The sequence below is a fragment of the Protopterus annectens genome, chromosome 5.part1 (genome assembly GCF_019279795.1).
Source record: "Protopterus annectens isolate FY-2018-M chromosome 5.part1, PAN1.0, whole genome shotgun sequence".
Classification (NCBI taxonomy): domain Eukaryota; kingdom Metazoa; phylum Chordata; order Ceratodontiformes; family Protopteridae; genus Protopterus; species Protopterus annectens.
In genome coordinates, this window is record NC_056736.1 from 106,813,772 (window position 1) to 106,834,579 (window position 20,808).

The following is a 20,808-nucleotide window of genomic DNA, read 5'->3' on the forward strand; positions in this document are numbered from 1 at the left end:
ATTTCAGCACATTATAATACTGAACCACCCCTCTTCTCTCACCCCCTGCTAAAGCAGTTCCTCAGAGGGGCCAAATATTTAAGACCACCCAGGAGAGCCCCTACTCCAGCCTGAGACCTTAACTTTGTATTGGAAAAGCTCACTCTACCTCCTTTTGTGCCAGCTGCAACTGCAGAGTTGAAATTCCTTTTATGGAAAACAGCCTTCCTTCTAGCCATCACTTTAGCAAGAAGAGTGTCTGAATTACAGGCCCTCATGACAGTGGAGCCCGTCATCATCTTCCATGCAGACAGGGTGTCCCTCGGGACCAATCCTTCCTTTATGCCCAAGGTGGTGTCTATTGTGGCCCTTAATCAGTCCATTCATTTGCCTACTTTTTTCCCTAATCCACAGAGCAAAGGAGAACGAGTACTGCACTCTTTGGACGTGCATAGACAACTTATATTTTATTTGAACAGGACTAAGCCTCTCAGAAAATTTGAACAGCTGCTAGTTGGCTTTGCTGCAGGGGCAGAGGGGAAAGGCCATTTCAAAGCAAACCATTTTTAAGTGGATAGCCCATTGTATTCACTTCTGCTATAAGCACCATGGAAAACCTACCCCGCAGGGGATAAGATCACATTCCAGCAGGACTGCATCTACCTCTATAGCCTTTCTCAGAGGTGTCCCTACCATGGACATCCTAGAAGCTTCTGTCTGGAGCTCTGTACATACCTTCACCAAGCATTACCACATGCCTATTTTTTCTAAATCCATAGCTGGTTTTGCCACTGCAGTCCTGCAGGGCTTATTAGCTGGTCCTAATGCCCTTTGACTTCCTCCTCCCTTCCTTAGCTTTGGGAATCAACCCAAATGTAATGACTGCAACAGTGAAACACGAAGAACATAGTACAGTTGTGTACACTTGCCATAAATCTAGGTGTTCCAGTGTATTCACTGTTGCAGTCCTGGTTACCTTCCCTTCAGCCCCCTGACTTCTCTTGGCTATACTTTTCTTCTTGTTTAGTGTATCTCAGCTTTCTGGTGTATTTGCTTTTTGTTTCAGGTGTAACCTAACATATAATTGCTTTCCATTTTGGGGGCACCTAACATCTGGGGCAAGAAAAACTGATGTAATTGCGTTGGCTGCATGTTTTATATCCCTGGTGACCTGACGTCATGGAAGAAGAGACAGCATCTGATGCAGGGATCCAAGACTTTGATATTCAGGCTGGCTGAGGGCTACCTGCAGGCAGATAACCCAAATGTAATGACTGCAACAGTGAATGCACTTGAACATCTACATTTAAGGTAACTGTACACAACTGTACTTTCTCTGCACTTCCCTTTGGCTTATCTACTGCGCCCGGGGTATTCACAAAATGCCTGGCTCCAGCCATTGCATACTGCAGGCAGAGAAATATCCAAATTTACCCGTACTTGGACGACAGCCAGGAATTGCTTCTTCTGCACCCGACATTTTTAAAAATACTTCTCACTTCATTGGGGCACACCATCAACGAAAAGAAATCATAACTGGTGCCCAGTCAAAATATTGTATTCCTGGGAGCAACCTTGGACACAACTTCCCAGATGGCATTTCTCACTTCAGAAAAACAGGTCTCTCTGACAGACTACTACAAACAAATGGCCACCAGAACCCAGCTAACTGCAAGAAAAATACTGCAAGCCCTAGGGTTCATGGCCTCATGTATTCTGCTAATTCCATATGCAAGACTGCATATGAGGAAACTTCAGTGGTACTTAGTGTCTTTGGTGCCAACATTCTCAGGACCTGGAAACAGTCATTCCTGTCATACCTTGTCTGAGGGCAGAGTTCCTTTGGTGGACATAAGCATGCAACCACAACAAGGGACTGAATTTTATTCTACCTCACGCCGCCCAAACCCTGTCAAGAGACGCATCAGACTATGGATGGGGGGGGTCCACATGGCTGGCAAATGCATTCAGGGCCACTGGAGCACAAGCCAAATTCTCCTGCACATCAACCAAAAGGAGATGCTAGCTGTACAGAATGCTCTGACAGCTTTCAGATACCTAATCCTTCCAGGACAACTGCTGCCAAAAATGGACAACACCACAGTTATGTGGTACATAAGCAAGCAGGGGGGAACCCATTCTTACTCACCCTGCAGGTTAGCCATGACTCTCTGGAGCACAGCTTTGGACAACCGAATCCATCTATAGGCTCAATTCCCACCAGGCAAACAAATTTCACTGGCAGACGACTTAAGCAGAAATCTCCTAGAACCACACGAGTGGAAATTGGAGCCCAGCCCCTTCAACCTTCTGATCCAGAGGTGGATCTGTTTGCCTCCCCCCACAACCACCAGTTAAGCAAATTCTGCACCAGGAAACCCTCACAGCAAGACCTGGAAGGTGGATGCCCTATCCTTTCAATTGGAAAACCTCTCAATCTTTGCCTTTCTCCTCTGCCCCTTCTCTCGAGTACTACTCAAGATAAAAGAAGACAGGCCAAGGACGATTCTGATTGCCCTGGACTGGCCACGCCAGCACTGCTACCCACTCCTGTACAGTCTGACACTGGCGCCACCCTGGCACCTACACCAGACCCCTACCCTGCTGCCACAGCAGGAGGGATAGATTTTGCATCCACAATTGCAAACCCCAAATCTTGCAGCTTGGCTTATTCCTTGAATACTCCACCAGCAACCCTAAGTAAACAGGTGCTGGACATCTTTCTTGAAGCCAGAAGGCCTAGTACTAGGAAATCCTATGCGGAAAAATGGAAAAGGTGGTGTTCTTGGATTCAGTCTAAAGGCAAGGACACAGCAGTGCCCTCCTTACCTCTAATCCTGGATTACCTAGCAGAGTTACTCCACAGAGGTCTATCCTACTCCTCCATTAAGATCTATGCCTCTGCCATTTCGTCTCCTTACAATACTCAGCCACCTCTGTTTTCTCATCAAACAGTTCTTGAGAGGGGCCAACAACTTAAGGCCCCCAAGGAGAGCACCCACCCCTGCTTGGGACTTTAACTTTGTACTGGAAAAGTTCACGCTTCCCCCTTTTGAACCTGCTGCTTCAGCAGAGTTAAAATTCCTCTCTTGGAAAACAGCCTTGCTTCTAGCCATCACTTCAGCTAGAAGAGTGTCTGAGTTACAGGCACTGATGGCGGTGGAACCCTTTATTATCTTCCATGCTAACAGTGTTTGCCTCAGGACTAACCCGTCCTTTATGCCTTGGGTGGTGTCCAATGTGGCCCTAAACCAATCCATCCATTTGCCAACCTTCTTCCCTAACCCTCAGAATAAAGGGGAAAGGATCCTGCACTCTCTGGACGTGTCAAAACTCCAACAAGTAGCAGAAACAAACACCAGCCACAGAGATGGAAAATTAAGCACTTTAATTCACATATCCTGGTACCTCGGCAATTCGCCTTCAATGGAACAATGCATCAAACAAACCCATCTCCTTAAATACAAACGCATTAACTCATTAATCATTTCATTAGTTCCTTAATTGAAACTGTATGTTTCTTGAACTTCAAACCCAATACATCCTTGACTATCATTTAAAAATACAAAGCACCACGGCAGATGCAAAATAAATAAATGTTCCAAATTCACATGAAAGTGACCATAAATCTGCCGCTTATGCTTAGTAATAAATTTTACAAACAAACATCGCGTTATCTGGCATCCAAGAACATAATATGCAACATAGATGCATGAGTGAATTAATACTTCAAATTTATAAATATAACACACATCAGCTACTCCAAAACCAAACTTTTCATAAATAAATAAATAAATAATTGTCACAATGCAACATTTCATGGTGTTAAATACTTTAAGTACATGATGTCAAAATTTTTTTGATGCGTTCTTATTCTTTTGGTGTTTCATTATACTCTCTGGATGTGCACAGACAGCTCAGGTTCTACCTTGATAGACTAAGTCTTTCAGAAAATCAGACCAGCTGCTAGTCAGTTTCGCAACAGGGGCAGAGGGCAACGCCATTTCTAAACAAATCATTTCCAAATGGATAGCACACTGCATTCATTTCTGCTACAAGCACCATGGAAAACCAACCCTTCAGGGGGGGTCAGAACACATTCCTCTAGGGCTACTTCTACCTCTACAGCATTTCTCAGGGGAGTCCCTGCCAGGGACATTCTGGAAGATGCAGCCTGGAGTTCTGTACACACCTTCACCAAGCGTTACCACTTTCCTATCTTTTCCAAATCCAGTGCAGGATTTGCTACAACAGTCTTGCAGGGCCTACTATCCAGCCCTAACTCTTCTTGACTGCCTCCACCCTTCCTCAGCTTTGGGAATCAACCCAAGTGTGATGACTGCAACAGTGAAACACGAAGAACATAGTACAGTTGTGTACACTTACCATAAATGTAGATGTTCGAGTGTATTCACTTTTGCAGTCCTGGTTTCCCTCCCGCCACCCCCCTGCTTTTCTCTATCTTTCTATCTCTCCTCTCTATGGCTATTCCTAATGGTATTGGTATTTACTTTTTACTGGTGGTGGTTTCCACACCATATACTAGCTCCCTGTTTGGGTGCTCCTGACATTTGGGGCAAGAAAAACTGATGTAATGATGTTGGCTGCCTGTTTTTATACCCCTGACGACCTGATGTCATTGAAGAAGCGACAGCATCCAACCCAGAAATCCCAAGACTCTGGTATTCCTGCCGACTGAGGGCTTACCTGCAGGCAGATAACCCAAGTGTGATGACTGCAACAGTGAATACAATCGAACATCTACATTTATGGTAAGTGCACACAGCTGTACTTTCTGCAGCATGAGATGACAGCATCAGAATAATCATAGAGTGCGGAAGTGCTTTGCCAGAGTAGAGATTAAACTGCAGAGATGTACCTTTTAAACCTTCATTGTAGAGAATGCTACTGAAACTTCATTTCTGAAGGCTAAACCTGGTGAAAGACACCAGTATGTAAAATGAAAGGTTAACAGGATAGTGAAAAAACATGAAAGAATTGGAGGATATGCAGTACAAGCGAAGAACTCTAAGCATTGGGAAAGCACATACTGGAAGAAAAGGGAAAGAGGAAGTGATGCCTAGTGTATATAGACAGGTTGGTGTCACAAAATTGAAGTTTACAAATGATGGGGAAAGCAGATTGGAGATGGATAACAGAAAAATATATTTTAGAAAGAGTTTTTTGACACTATGAAATGCATTGCCAGTGCGATAGACTGTACAGCTCATTGATACCTAGGACATGCTGAAAAATGATAAAAGGCGAGGCACACCTGCATTTGAATAACTGCAACTCTTCAGTGGACTTGATAAACTAACCGTGTTCGTGTACATTTATATATTTGTAGTAGTAGTCTCCCTGTTATTCTAAGGGGAATGTGGTGCAGGTATTGCAATAACATAGAAGGAAAATAGATAAGGGAGGAGGAAGTTTACTAGGATATTGGGCACTGTAGGTGTTTCAGCGGTAATTCATGATACTGGGAGCAAGTAGATTTCTGATTAAGATGCTATATAGAATATTGTGTATGCATTTACACATAAATTTCTTTTGGAATGGCATAATGATACCACATCATGACCACTTGTTGACCGGAGCTGTGCCTTTCCTCACTCGGCTGTAATGAGTTTAAGTAAGGTATGTTTTCATAAAGTGTGATGTTTTAACTTCACTTTGTAAACAGGCATTTTATTTTATTGTATCTCAATTAGATATTTTCTTTTTTTTTTCAACAGATCCTTATAGCAAAGTTGGAGAAAAACAAGAGTATGAAGCCTGAGGACAAAGCTGAAATTATGAAAACTCTTGAAACTTTAACCAACAGCATTACTAAACTCAATGAAGAGCTGAAAACTCTCTCATCTGGGGGAGTGATTCCAAAGTGTGTAAAAACAAAGGCTCAGGTATACAATAAAAAGTTGTGCAGTATTATTTTTTATTTTTATTTATTTTTTTTAGAAATGAGAAAAGTCTTAAGCAAACCAGGCATGTCATAATGACGTTACCACAGGGTAGTTGCACGGCTAAATGATTTTTCTTCTATGTAGCTAGATATATAGATGTAGATAGACACACATACAAACTTTATTTTATTTAACTGGAAAGTGTGGGCCACCTCACATAAGCAAGCTAAGTGAAAGAAGCATATGAACTGTTAAGTAGCTAGTCACCTGACACATTTATGAGCATGGAAAGAAACTAGAATTCTCAAAGAAAACCAACACAAAGGGAAAATATGAAAAGTACACAATAGACACTTACCGTAGATTAGAACTAAAACTTGGACTCTGCGCTTATGAGGCAGAAACCTCAACCACCGAGGTCCCATACTACCTAAAACAAATATAAGTGATCATGATTTTTTGAGGACCGTATGCTAAACATTCTCATCAGATAAAATGGATATTAAATCTGTTTATTCCAGGGACACTAAAGGAGAAAGTCATTACATTTGGGTTTACTGATCTTCATGTGTCCAGTTTTCTGATCAGAATTTCTTACAAATAGTGGCATATTCTTCAGAAGGAACAAGTGCTGGTTTTGCACCCTTCTCTCTTTTTATCTTACTGCTTCTTGTTGTGGTTCACTCTTTTTTTTGTATACAGTTAGAAAGTTTTTTTTTCCTAATGTCTTGTTTGTTGTGACAAGATCTGATGTCAGTCACAATAGCTTGTGGTAACAGAAAAACTCTGACTTCTCCCTTACCCGTAATGCACCCTTCCTAAGTACCCCAGATCTCATTTGCCACTGTTCATGTTAGACATGGTGACCAATTGCTCTGGAGCAGATAAGTGAAATTATTTGAATTGTTTGACTTGGTCTTCTTTCTCCTTTAAATACTTTTACATTTTTTTCTATTTTAGTTTCAATGTTAACTTGTTTCCCTTACCAAACGACTGCTTTTTCTTACTATAACTCCCTTTCTTTTTTTCATAAGAAAGTACCTCTGAATACTATTGCTGGCATTCTTCCCTTTTACACTGTGTGTTTCCTTCTTCTTACCATTGTTGGTATTCCCATCCCTTCTCTCTCTCTCTCTCTCTCTCTATATATATATATTTTTTTTTTTTTTCTATTTTTTTCAGTATGGCAGATAAAAAAAAAAAAAAAGAAAAAAGGCCAGCTGACTTTTAAAAGTATAGGAAGTGTCAAAGAAAAATGCCTTATTCTGACTTACATATGCTGTGTATTGTTTCGGACCCCTTCACCTTCACGAAGATTGCTCTGTATGCCATGCATTCAACCACAGAGCTCTGGTTGAACGCAAAGTAAGCTAATACTTAAAGGTGGTCTTCCATCTGCATTTAGTGAGGCTTTATCTGGAGCTTTCCCATCGGATAAACAATTCTGGACAAAAGGTGTGCCTGTAGATGGTCATGGCGGCGGCCACAAAGAAGGAATTGGCTGAAGGAAGTTCCTCTATCCAGCCACCCAGCAGAGTCTCTGGTGATGGATAGAGTTGGGAAGCATGTCTGTGCTTCAGCGACTTTCTCCTTACGGTCCCTGAACTACCTGGCACATTTCAGTAGGTTACAGAGGGATCTGATTAAAGAACTTTTAGATACCCTAGCAGGATCCGTATCTGAGGAAGTATGGGCCTCGTTTACTTCCCAGTTGGCTACCTACAAGTCTATTTCGGACTCTTCCATGAGGCTCATTTCACATGTAGCTGAAGGAAATGAATAGTGCAGTGTGTTCAGGCATTGCCATTAAGAGGCATGCCAGGATGCCCTTGTGTGACTTTGTGCAACCTTTCAAGTTTACCTCAGTCACTGCTTCTTTTGATGGCACATCCTTATTTGGCCCTAAGGTAATAGACCCATTTTCCAGGTGTGAGGTCCACAAAACCAAGGGTACAGAGATTCCTTCGACTGGCCCTTCCAGCTCTCCTGAATGGAGACCCGATTGCAATACTCTGGAGGAAATTGGGGATAGACTATCCCTACACTGGAGAGTCTGGCTGAAAATGACATTGGATACCTGGGTGCAAAGGATAATTTCCAGAGGTTATATAATCCCTTTTTCCTTTCCTCCTCCCCAATGCAGAAAAATCCTTGATGTTCCTCCCAATCAGAAGGAGCAAGCTGCTATTCAGGTGTAAAAGCTGCAAGAAAAAAGGGTCATGCAAGAGGTCCCACCAGACAGGAAATGATCCGGAGCTTAATCAAGATTCTTTAGTGCCAAAGAAAACAGGGGACTGGAGACCATTATGGGATCTCCGCAACTTGAAAAAAAATCAGTTCAACGAAACAATTTCCGGATTGTCAAGGTTCAGTCCATTCTTCAGTTTCTGGAAAAGGCCGACCAGATGTGCTTGATGGTCCTTCAGGAAGTGTATTATCATATAAAAATGAACAAATGATTCAGGAGGTACTTGCGTTTCTGGCTGGGACCAGTCGTTATCAGTTCAGAGTACTGAACTTTGGTCTTACCACAGGCACCAGGGTGTTTACCAAGTGCATGGCAGTAGTGACAGCTCACTTGAGACTGCATGGATTCTGGTTGTTTCTGTATCTAAATCGACTGTCTCATTTCCGCCCTGACCAGGCATCATTTATTAAAGGCAAGGGACAGTGGGACAATGTTCTCCAGGCATGTTTTCATCTAGTGATAACAGCAAGCTGTGAGAAAACATATATAGAGCCTAGTCAAAATTTTAATTTTATAGGAGCAGTTCTCAACACAAAAAATACAATAGCTTCACTCCCTCCTTCAAGGGTCGAGACAGGTTCACAAGTCACAAGGATAATATGCAGCAACAAAATCTCAGCCTGACCAGTTCAAGCTTTAGGTTCCATAGTAGCGACAGTAACGTTAGTTTCACTGGCCAGATTTTATTTGTGAATTCTACAGCAGCTGTTATCAGCTCCAATGGTCTATCCTTCAACAACCATTGTCAACTCAAATAAGAATCACCAATATTTGCAAAAAAGATCTCAAATGGTGGATTCCTTCGGATGAGGTACTACAAGGTCACCTGTTTATTCTTCCCAAGGTGACAGTGACCACAGACGCTTCTCAGCTAGATTGGGGGGGGGGCATTTTCTGGCAAAACAGTCCAAGGCACTTGGTCCCCCACAGAGGCCAAGATGAGAGCAGTGCTTTTTAGCGTTGCAGGCTTTCCAAGATGCTCTTCCCTTAGGTATTATTGCAGCTCAATCAGACAGCATGTCAGTAGTCTGGTATATCGACAAACAAGGAGGAACCAGATCATACACCTTATGTCGAAAAGGTCTGAGTGACAGTGGGTGATCTCTGCCATCCGCTTTCTCATAGCAATGCATATTCAGGGGAAGTCCAGTGTGATTGCAGAGAAGCTGAGCAGGTGCATTCTTTTACCCCCATGAGTGGTCTCTCAATCAGAATGTGGTGGAAAGGATATTTTGCCAATGGGATCAGCCTTGCTGTGACCTTTTAGCCTCTCCCCTAAACAACAAGTGCAGCAACTACTTCACCCTGATCCACCCCAAGTGGGGAGTCACTGAGGTATGCTCTTCTTCACAATTGACCCCCCCATTTTCCTTTATGCCTTCCCTCAACTCCATTAATCCCGAAATTTCTACAGAAAGCAGCCACATTGAAAAGCAAAGTAATCCTCATTGTGCCATATTGACCTTGACAGATGTGGTTCCCCTTCTTTGGCCTCAATTACTTAACCGACCGTAGATTCTGGATCCAACTCCAGACCTTCTGTCTCACCTGATGGGCATGATTCATCCAGACATACCCAGTCTCCGGCTGATGGCCTGGCTTCTCCAATTCCACTAATGGCAGACAGCCTATGCTGTTCTCTCCAATCCAACATATACTTGTATCTGCTCATAGACCATCTGCACGTAAACTATTTTCCAGTAAATGGAAAAGATTCGTTCACTGGGCATTGCAGAATAATATTGGTCCCTTCTCTGCTGCAGTTCATGATATTAATTTTTGAGCCCAACTTTTCAATGAAGGATGATCTTCAACTATAAAAGTTCAGTTGGCAGCAATTTCCAATTTTCACATTGGTTTCCAGCGTTCCTCAGTTGCTTCATATAAACTCTGCAAAATATTTTAAGAGGAAATGTCCTTTTAAAGCCCCTGTATAATGATCCTACTTCCCCTAGGGACCTAAATTTTGTACTTCAGGATATGATAAACCCCCCCTTTTGAAGCAGCAGCTAATTGAGATCTCAGATTTCTTTCTTGGAAGACTGTCTTCTTGGTTGCCATAATTTCTGCAAGAAGAATTTCTGAAATTCAGACCTTATCTTCCAAACTGCCATATTTGATTTTTCACAAAGGCAGAGTCTCTCTCCATACTAATCCAGTCTTTTTACCAAAAGTAGTATCAGTGGCAAATATCAACCAGTCCATTGATTTACAATTTTTCCCAAAATTTTAGAACAATGGTAAATACTTGTTACATTAGTTAGATGTTCATGGACAGTTGCATTTTTGTCTTCATAGAATCAAAGATTATAGAAAATCTGACCAATTATTTTTTCTTAGATGTTAAATTGAGTAAACCAATCACCAAAGTAACCCTGTCCAGATGGCTTACCAGTTGCATTACTTTCATTATGACAATTTGGGTATGACATTGCCAAACTCTCTACGTGCCCATTCTACTAGAACAATGGCTACTTCACCTGTTTTTCAAACTAGGGCCTCTGTGGATGAAATTTGTGCAGCAGCAGCCTGGGCTGCTCCTTTTCCATTTGTTTCTCGCTACAAATTGGATCTGGTCTCCAGGGGTAGAGCATCATTCAGTTCAGTGGTGATGAGGAACATCCTTCTTCGAGTCCACCTAGGATCTAAGGTAGCTGGAGAGACTGTCCCATAAGGTGAGGATAGAATGAAAATTGACAACATCAGGGAAATTAGTTATGTACTCACCATAAGGTTCCATCTGTGTTGTCCATTTTCATTCTTCCTCAGTTGTCTACCCAACGGTTCCCTGCCTTGAACCCCTGATTGAGCGTGTAGTATTAGGTAAGAACCTACTTTCTGCTGAGCTCAAGATATGATATCTCTGGATACTTCTGATATTTCCACTTACTTCTGTTAGCAACAAGATCTGAGGTACTTGGGAACTGCTCATTATGGGTAAGGGAGAAGCTTGAGAGTTTTTTTTGTTACCACCACCTGTTGTAATGGCCAAATCGGATCAGAGGGATTGGATCTGAACCCATAAGTTGAGGAAGAATGAAAATGGACAACACAGATGGAATGTTATGGTGAGTACATAACTTCTTTTTATTCAGCTATGTAGTGATGGTGCAGTCAAGCTTGATTCAGTCACATAAAATAATAATGCTGAATCTCTGCTACATTTCTTTAAAAAGGTAAGAGAGAACTAATTACACATTGTACAGGTTGTCCATTAGTATCTAATTTAACTATTTCTACTTCATAATATAATTACTTGAATGTTACAGAAAACATTTTAGTGTTCACTTTCTGTAGTTTTTCATTTATTTAATGAGAGATTGTCCTATATATCCAAGAGTGATGAAACTTTTGGCCAGAACCTAATGCTTACATAGTTTTGAATGTTTCTGATTTTTATTATGCCAATTTCTTTACCATGAACCTCTCTGACAGATCAGCTTCCTATTTTACTGGCTATAGCTAAAATAGACCAGATGAGAGCAAATGTATCAGTAGTAGTATTTGTTTGCAGCAATATTTATATGAAATCATATTTCTAGTTAGAGTAACTCTTGATAGTTCATTATGCTTGACACTGTGTGATGTTCTTCATCTCACATTGCTGCAGTCCTTACATATGGGTAGTCCGCTGTCCTCGGTCGGCCCGAATACCAAAGTATTAGGCTGACGTCGGTCATGGGCACTCTGATCTGACATCAGAGCGTCAGGGTATAAAAGCGCATGACCGACGTCATATCCTCAGTCTTTTTTGCCGCATGGTCCGATGCAGAAGCAGCGTTGCAAGTGCCGTTTGGCGTTCTGAAATTTTCGTATTCTGAGTTTCAGACCGAAACCAAGTTGGGCTAAGTACCCCGTTGGGGAATATTTTTGTTTTTTCTTGCCTCAGTTAATTCTGGATGTCAGAAAAAGTGAATAATTGTATTTCTTGTGGGAAACAGATACCGCATAGGGATTATCACTCTCTTTGCATTCCTTGTTTGGGACCTGAGCACGACGTAGTCGGGTGTCGGTTTTGTGCTAGGTTTAATAAGCGCACCATAAAACGAAGGTTAGATTGCGCTAGGTTAGTCTTTGGTAAGCGGTGTAATTATAATATGCCGTCGGATCCTCCGACACCCGCTTCCACGAAGAAGCGCAAAGACAAATCTTTGAAACCTAGACAGGATGGTTCGTCCGTTTCGGACGCCGGTCCTGTAGAAGCTACAGTGGAACAGGTGGACCCGGCTGAAGTTTCTGAAGTTTCTGTTGAGTCTCAGGGGGAAACTTTGATTTTGCAGGATGTGGCCTCACAGGAGTCAGGTCAAGCTGAAGGGGCCTCTCAGGTTACTGTTCTCCCTTCTATGCCTAAGGTGGTTAGGCCTTCTGCTACTATTTCTAAGGCTTCTTCTAAAGGCAGGTCTGTTTTGCCTTCCTCTGGTGTCACTCCAGGTACTTCTGGGTCTGTGCCTAAAAAGCACATGCGTAAAATGGCAGAAGATTTGATTACTTTAATTAGAGGTTCTATGCCCCCTCCTGATAAGAGGCCCAGGGTGGAGCCAGAGTTGGAAAGTTTGGATCAGGCCTCAGATGACTCAGAGTCTTCTGCTGAAGATATTCAAGATTTTCTCCCTTATTCGGATTCTGATGTAGAGGATTCCACTCCTTCTGCTTCTCCCCCAGAGGATTTTTCATTTTCAGAAGCTCTGCATTCCATGAGGGAGCATTTTAAGTGGGAAGGACAGGATTTCTCTGATTCACGGAAGAGGCTTAGGGAATTCTTGTTTTTACCACAGCATAGACCATTGGCTATACCTCCTGTTTTGGATGTTGTTCAAGATGTTTTCTCGGAGGCTTCCCTTAATCCAGATTCTTTGCCTCCTGCGCCAGTTAAACCGGACAGGTATTACAGGGTGCCCGAGGCTCATAAATATCTGTATAAGAGTCTTAGGGCGGACCCAGAAACTATTAGTCAGGGGCCTAAGGGTGTTAGAGCCTCTGTTGTAAAGAATCCGGTTTCTCTAGATAAGGAAGCTAGAGCTTTGGATAGCTGGGGTAAGAAGGTGTATACCTCTTCTACTTTAGCAATGAGGGCTTTAAATTGCCAGTTTCATATGTTGAAGTATCAGAATTTCCTCCTTTCTCAGCTAAAATCTAAAGTGGATATTTTGGCAGAAGGCATAGAGTGTAAAGAATTGCAGGATTTAGTACATGTCTCTGAACAGGTGGGTAAGCATTCCTTGCAGTGTGGCTGCCACTGGTTCAGTTCTTCGTAGGCACGCCTGGCTTAAGGATCAGAATTTGTCCGAGCATGTTAAAACTAGAATTCTGGATGCCCCTTTACAGTCTGAAGTTTTGTTTGGCCCCCCTGTGGAGTCGGTTTTGAAGAAAATGGAAGACAAGGCTAAGTCTATGCAGACTGTTAAAGATTTTTTGCAGGTGCAGCCTCCAAAGTTTAGTAGAAATTGGCCTACTAAGGGGTGGACGTACCCTTCTTCTGATTCTCAGTCTAGGGGTAGACCTAGACGTGGCAGGGGCAGAGCTCACAGTACATTCAGGCCTAGAACTTGGAGTTCGCCTGCACAATCTGCAGGTGAGGGCAGGGGCCAGTCCTTTCGTAAACCGGCCCAATGACCTGCATTTTCAGCTGCCAGATTCTTCTTGCCTGGCAGCTCCTTTGGGAGGAAAGTTAGCACTTTTCAAGCAAAACTGGCTTTTAGTCACCCAGGACAAATGGGTATTGGACATTATAAACCGAGGCTACAAGTTCTATTTCCATACATTGCCTCCTTTCAAAGGCATGCCAGACGTTCCTCCTCGGCAAAGGATAGAGGCTCACAAGCAGATTTCTTTACTTCTTCAAATAGGAGCTATACAGCCAGTTCCTCTGTCAGAAGTGGGCCTAGGTTTTTATTCTCGCCTGTTTCTAGTACCAAAGAAAGGGAACACGTGGAGACCAATTTTGGATTTATCTATCCTCAACACTTATCTGGACATTCCAAAGTTCAAAATGCTGACGTTACAACAGCTTTTACCTCTGTTGGGAAAAGATCACTGGATGGTAACTCTGGATCTCAAAGAGGCTTATCTTCATGTTCCTATCAGGCTCAGTTGCAGGAGGTACCTGCGTTTTCGGGCTGGAAATTTACATTATCAGTTCTCTGCATTGCCCTTTGGCTTATCTACTGCGTCCAGAGTGTTCACAAAGGTTCTGGCTCCAGTGATAGCCTTTTTCAGGTTAAGAGGAATACAGATTTATCCTTATTTGGACGATTGCCTGATTATTGCACAAGACAGGGACGAACTTCTTCATCATCTACAGTATGTGATGGTAGTGTTAAGATGCCTAGGGTATTCTGTGAACGAAACAAAGTCCAGTCTAGTACCCTCTCAGGACATGTGCTTTCTGGGTGTGAGACTGAATACAGCTTCCCAGATGGCTTTTTTGACCCCGGACAAGCAAAGAAGCCTTTCTCTTTATTTCCATCAAATGTCTCTACAGTCCAGGCTGACTGCAAGGACAGTCCTTCAAGCCTTGGGGTTCATGGCATCTTGTATTCTGGTGCTTCCCAATGCCAAACTGCATATGAGGAAGCTTCAATGGTATCTCAAAAATGTATGGACACAACACTGCCAAGATCTAGACACTGTCATTCAGATAATACTTTGCATTCAGAAGGAATTTTTGTGGTGGGCGCAGGAATGTCACCTAAACAAGGGACTCTCTGTGACCCGACCAGAGGCGAATCAGATTCTAACGACAGATGCCTCGGACAAGGCTTGGGGAGCTCACCTCAATGGAAAATGGGTGCAAGACACGTGGCCTGTCAGACTTCGTTTGCATATCAACTTGAAGGAGATGTTAGCAGTCCAGTTTGCATTGATGGCTTTCAAGGATTTACTTCACCCAGGGCAGGTGTTGATTCTAACAGACAACACTACTGTCATGTGGTACATCAACAAGCAAGGGGGAACCCATTCGTACCCTCTTTGCAGGCAAGCGATGATTTTGTGGGAGACTGCTCTCAGTTTACACCTCAATCTTCAGGCAAGGTTTCTACCAGGAGCACAGAACTCCTTAGCAGACGTGTTGAGCAGACAAAGAGTGGATCCTCACGAGTGGAAACTGGATCCTCATGTATTTCAAAAGCTGACAGTGTTATGGGGAACTCCAGACATAGATCTGTTCGCTTCTCCACTAAATTACCAGTTGCCAAAGTTTTGCACAAAAATGTTTCATCCCACAGCTTGGAAGGTGGATGCTCTATCATTCAGTTGGAGCAATCTTCATGTCTATGCCTTTCCACCTCTGCCTCTCATTCCCAAGGTACTCTTGAAGGCCAGAAAAGACAAGCCATCCATGATTCTGATAGCGCCGGATTGGCCTCGACAGCATTGGTACCCACTACTGAGGAGTTTAGTACGGGAGCCTCCATGGCCTCTGCCTTTGATTCCGCATCTTTTGTCTCAGGAGGGCAATCACTTCCTCAATGTCAAGATGTGAGAGTGTTCAATCTCGCCTTTGTTCTTACACATGGGTTCGGAGCCGATCCTCTGCTCCGTGCCGGCCGACTGCAAGCTCTGCATCGAGAAGAAGCTCGAGGACATCTAATACCCACAATCCCCCTCTGCCTTTACTTCAGATCTAGTTTGCCGCTGCTGCATACGCATCGCTGGAGGCTAGCTCGAGGCTGTTCAGATAAGATTTTTTATCTATTCTGTTCTAAATTTCAGGAATTTTCTTAAATCTAGTTACTTAAGTTAGAGTAGGTGTGTGAGTGTCAGGAATTCTCGATACTTAGAATAAGTTGACTTAGTTAACTTTCGAGTTAGAGTTTTTCGGGGCCTAACCCTTCTTAGACTTGTGACTAGAAACTTATTGTAGTCTTGCTTTTTGGCAGTTATCGGATTTGACTTTGACTAAAAACTTGTGTAGTCTTGTTTTTAGCTAATATCAACGGACTTTTATTCCCGGATTTGACATACTACTGGATTGGACTTTTTACTGGACTGGACTGTCTTTTCTTTTCTTAATATGTCTGAAAAGATGAAATCTGGTTTTAAACGTTGTCAGTGTGGCCAAAAAATGTCGGTCACAGACAACCACAGTTCCTGTGTCTACTGTCTTGGCCCTCTCCACTTACAAGAGGACTGCTCTATTTGTCACTCTTTTAGTGGGAGGGTCATGACAGATAGGCGCAGGAAACTGATGGATAGAGGATTGCTGAAACCCTCTTTCCAGGAGGCTTTGGATGCTTCAGACCAGGCATCCAAGTCTTCGAAGGGTCAAGGCGTCGGAGCCAAAGTCATCGGCTCCGAGCTCTTCGAGTCTAGTTAGATCACCGGTTCCACAGACTTGGGGCCGAGTGTTCAAGTGTTGGCAGTTGGCGAGCCTCGAGTCTTGGAACCGGTGACGGAGCTCCCTCCACCGACTCTGTTGAGGTCGGCTCCGTCTTCGATCCCTTCGACTCGTTCTTCTAGAGCCCTTTCCGACACCGACGTGGACCGTGTGGTGCAGAAACTTATGGAGCATACGGCCCTGTCCAAACTTATTTCGGTCTCCTCTCAGTTGATGTCGAGACTTGAAGGCCTGCCGCTATCTCCATCTGTTCCTCCTCCGAGACCTGTTCAGTCTTCGGAGCCGGAAGAAGCTGACCTGATGATTGTGGAGCCCTCGGTGCCAGAACCGTCTTTTTCTCGGTCTGCACCGTTTACCTCGACTCCATCCGATCCGGTACCAGAGTCTCGGGCCCGAAGATCTGTCCTTGGTTCCGGGACCGAGTCGGACCGATGTTTCGTTCCGACTCTCCCTCTCGGGCCTCGCACGGATCGATTCGGTTCCGTCCTCTGGGTCGGTGCCTTGGCTCCTGTTTCGGGATTCTTCCCATTTCTTCGAACCGGGAGATACCTCGACTCGGGACCCGGGGGCCTTCGACCTCATGAGGAAGGTGTTGTCTACCCAGACAACCACATCAGCAGGTACAGCTTCTCCTCCCGCAAAGGACCGTTATCCTCCTCTGCACCCACGGCCACGTCAAGCGTCGGGCACCAGTGTCTCAGCCACCCCTGGAGGGTGCCCTCTTCCTCGGAGGCTTCTTCGGATGCTCCCACGAAGAAGTTCCTAGGAAAAGACTGTGTAAGAGGAGACACTTGGATTCTCCACAAGAATCCTTGACATCTGATACTGACTTAGATGAGTCAGAAGGGTGCGCTAACTCACCTTCAGACGATCTCTTTTTCTGACATCTTGGAGATCCTTAAACAGAGAGGTGACTGGCAAGCCCTCCCCCCTTCTGAGGATGAGTCAGTTTTGCTGAAGGCATTTGGTGCCCGTCCTTCCTCCTCCTGGGTCACTCCGCCCTTTGATGAGTTAATGGAATTAATTGCTCGAAGGCGTGGAGACTCCTGACACGGTGGAACCTGTCCCTAGGAAGCCAAATAAGTACATCACGGCACCACAGGACAAAGCTTACCTTACCAAAGGAGTGCCAGTAGACGCCATGGTGGTGGCAGCGGCCACGAAAAAGGAGATGTCGGAGTCTTCCTCATCTGTCCATCCGCCTAACAAAGATTCTAGGACCATGGACAGATACGGGAAGCGCATTTTCAGTTCAGCGGCTTTCTCTATGCGTTCCCTGAACTATTTGACCCATTTCACACGTTTACAGAGGGATCTAGTCAAAGAGTTGGGAGATACCCTCCAGGGTGCTACAGATGCCGCTGTCTCAGAGAAAGTTACAGCGCATCTCAACACCCTTACGTCCATTGTGAACTTGTCCATGAGGCTGATATCCTATGCAGCCGAAGGATCGAGTAGGGCAGCGGCTTCAGCGATTGCTCTTCGTAGGCAATCCTGGATGCGCTTATGTTCGTTTGCGGAAGCCTTCAAGTCTTCCTTTACTAACGCCCCATTTGATGGAGCCACACTTTTGGCCCTAAAGTAAAGGAGACCCTTACCCGGTGTGAACAGGAGGGAAAGACTCTGTCTGCTGTCGGAGTCCGTTTTTCCACCCCTTCCAGACCGTACCCCAAAGGGCAACGTGGTGGGAAAATGTGGTTTCGAAAACCCCAAGGATCTTTCCCAAACACACAGGGTAATGCCCCCTCTAGAGGCAGAGGGGGGGGCAGAGGTGGAAGACGCCGCCCTGGCGGCAGAGGGGGTCCGCAAAACCAAGGTGACAGGGATAACCTCCCTGGCAAACCTTTTCAGCACTCCTGAGAGGAGGCCCGACTGTCCTGCTCTGGAGGCAGTCGGGGGTCGCTTAGCTTTATACCCTCAGGCCTGGCAAAACCTTTCCTCAGACAATTGGGTAAAAAGCATTATTACCAGAGGTTACAAGATCCCATTTCTATCCACCCCTATTCCAAACAGAAAACTCCCAGATGTACCACCCCATCTGCGAGACCCAGCAGCTACAGAAATTTCAAAGCTGCTAGAAAAAAGAGTCATCCAACCAGTCCCAGCGGACCAAATAGGATTCGGAACTTACTCAAGGTTCTTTTTAGTTCCAAAGAAAACAGGGGACTGGAGGCCAATTCTGGACCTAAGTCATCTCAACACCTTTGTCAAGAAGGAAAAGTTCCGAATGGTCACGCTTCAATCGATCCTTCCATTCTTACGGAAGGACGATTGGATGTGCTCAATAGATCTGAAGGACGCATACTACCACATCAAAATGGCCAGGGCGTCCAGAGATCACTTGCGCTTCCGGCTGGGAGCCAGTCACTATCAGTTTCGAGCCCTGCCCTTTGGCCTGACCACAGAGGGTCTTCACCAAATGCATGGCAGTGGTAGCGTCTCATCTGAGGCGCCTAGGATTCCAGGTGTTTCCGTATCTGGACGACTGGCTCCTGTCTGCCACCACCAGGCGTCAACTGATACAAGCCAGGGATTATTCCCTACAACTTTGTACACACCTTGGCATTTCAGTAAATTTCGAAAAATCTTTGCTACAGCCATCACAGCATATCTTATTTATAGGAGCGGAATTAGACACGCGTCAGTTAGTTTTAAAACTTCCGACAGAAAGAATAGTAGCACTTCAATTCAACATTTCCCTTCTGCTGTCGTCCAGAAAATCCCCAGCAAAAATTGTTCTGAAAGTTTTGGGTCTCATGGCAGCTTCTCTCATAGCAATACCATTGGGAAGACTACACAAGAGAGTGCTACAATGGCTTCTATTTGCACAATGGTCATTCCAACAACTTCCACTGACTCACGAAATATTGATAACGAAAACATGCAAATCACACCTAATGTGGTGGTTACAGACTTGCAACCTATCCGGCGGAAGACCATTTGTGCTACCCACACCGTCAGCGACGATAACCACGGACGCTTCCCTGATAGGGTGGGGGGGCATCTTTCAGGGACAGACAGTCCAAGGCGAATGGACCAATCTGGAGTACAATCTGCACATCAATGTTCTGGAGTTGAGGGCAGTGTTTTGGCGTTGCAACACTTTGCTCCCCTTCTTCCTCCAGGGACCATTGCAGTTCAGACAGACAACATGTCCGTAGTCTGGTACATAAACAAGCAAGGGGGAACCAGGTCTTACCAACTATGCAGAGAGGCCATGAGAATTTGGCAATGGGCAGTGTCCACCGGTCGCTTTCTGATCGCAACGCACATCCCGGGGTCATCCAACGTCATAGCCGACAGGCTGAGCAGGGCAATACTATTGCCTCACGAGTGGTCCCTCAAACAGTCAGTTGCGGAAAAGATATTTCGCAAATGGGCCAGCCTACCTGCGATCTGTTTGCGTCTCCAATGAACGCCAAATGCAGGAGCTACTTTGCCCTATTACCCCCTCCAGGGAAGTCCCCAGGGACGCGCTGGTGCACGATTGGCCCCCGGGTCTCCTATATGCTTTTCCTCCATTTCCCCTGATTGCAAAGTTTCTACAGAAAGCAAACAACCTTCAGAGGACGATAATTCTCATTGCTCCGTTCTGGCCTCGTCAAATTTGGTTCCCCTTTCTCTTGCATCACCGCATTCGGGGACCTTGGATGCTGGACCCAGAGCCAGATCTACTGACTCACTCGTCAGGAGTTCCTCACCCATCCCTGGAATCTCTCCATCTAGCAGCTTGGCTGCTCCGCTTCCCTTTTTAGCCAGGTCAATTCCCCTTACATCGGCGGTTCAAGATATTTTAGTAGCTTCTCATAAAGTTTCCACTACAAAAACTTACACCAGTAAATGGAAACGTTTTGTCTTCTGGGCGGAGTCACATCAGTTGGACCCTGCTACAGCTCCGTTGAATAAGGTTTTAGAATTTCTGACCGAATTATTTCATGAAGGAGCTTCCCCGGCTACCTTAAGAGTACAGTTAGCTGCCATTTCTAACTATCATGTAGAAGAAAGTGGTGCACCTATTATGGCTCACAGACTTTGTAAAGCCTTTTTGAAAGGTTCTTTTCATATCAGACCACCAGTCAGAAGTCCGACATCACCGTGGAATTTAAATTTATTGCTCTCTAAATTGATGTTACCACCCTTTGAACCAGCTTCAAGTTGCACTTTGAAATTTTTGTCATGGAAAACATTATTTCTAGTGGCTATTACATCTGCTAGACGGGTGTCTGAGCTGCAGGCCCTTTCGGTCAAACATCCTTATTTAATTTTTCATTCTGACAGAGTATCTCTACGCACTAATCCATCCTTTCTTCCCAAAGTTTGTTCTACTAGTAATATTA

General features: G+C 44.5%; 1 protein-coding gene across 4 annotated transcripts in view; it reads left to right on the top strand.

The window, feature by feature from the left end:
* RBM26 (RNA binding motif protein 26) overlaps positions 1 to 20,808 on the top strand; it is a 1,920,204-nt gene that overhangs the window by 1,468,015 nt on the left and 431,381 nt on the right. For all 4 annotated transcript variants that reach the window (XM_044072914.1, XM_044072916.1, XM_044072915.1 and 1 more), the window contains one exon: positions 5,718 to 5,885. In XM_044072914.1, the coding sequence (XP_043928849.1) occupies positions 5,718 to 5,885 (168 nt within the window). The remainder of the gene's footprint in view (positions 1 to 5,717; positions 5,886 to 20,808) is intronic.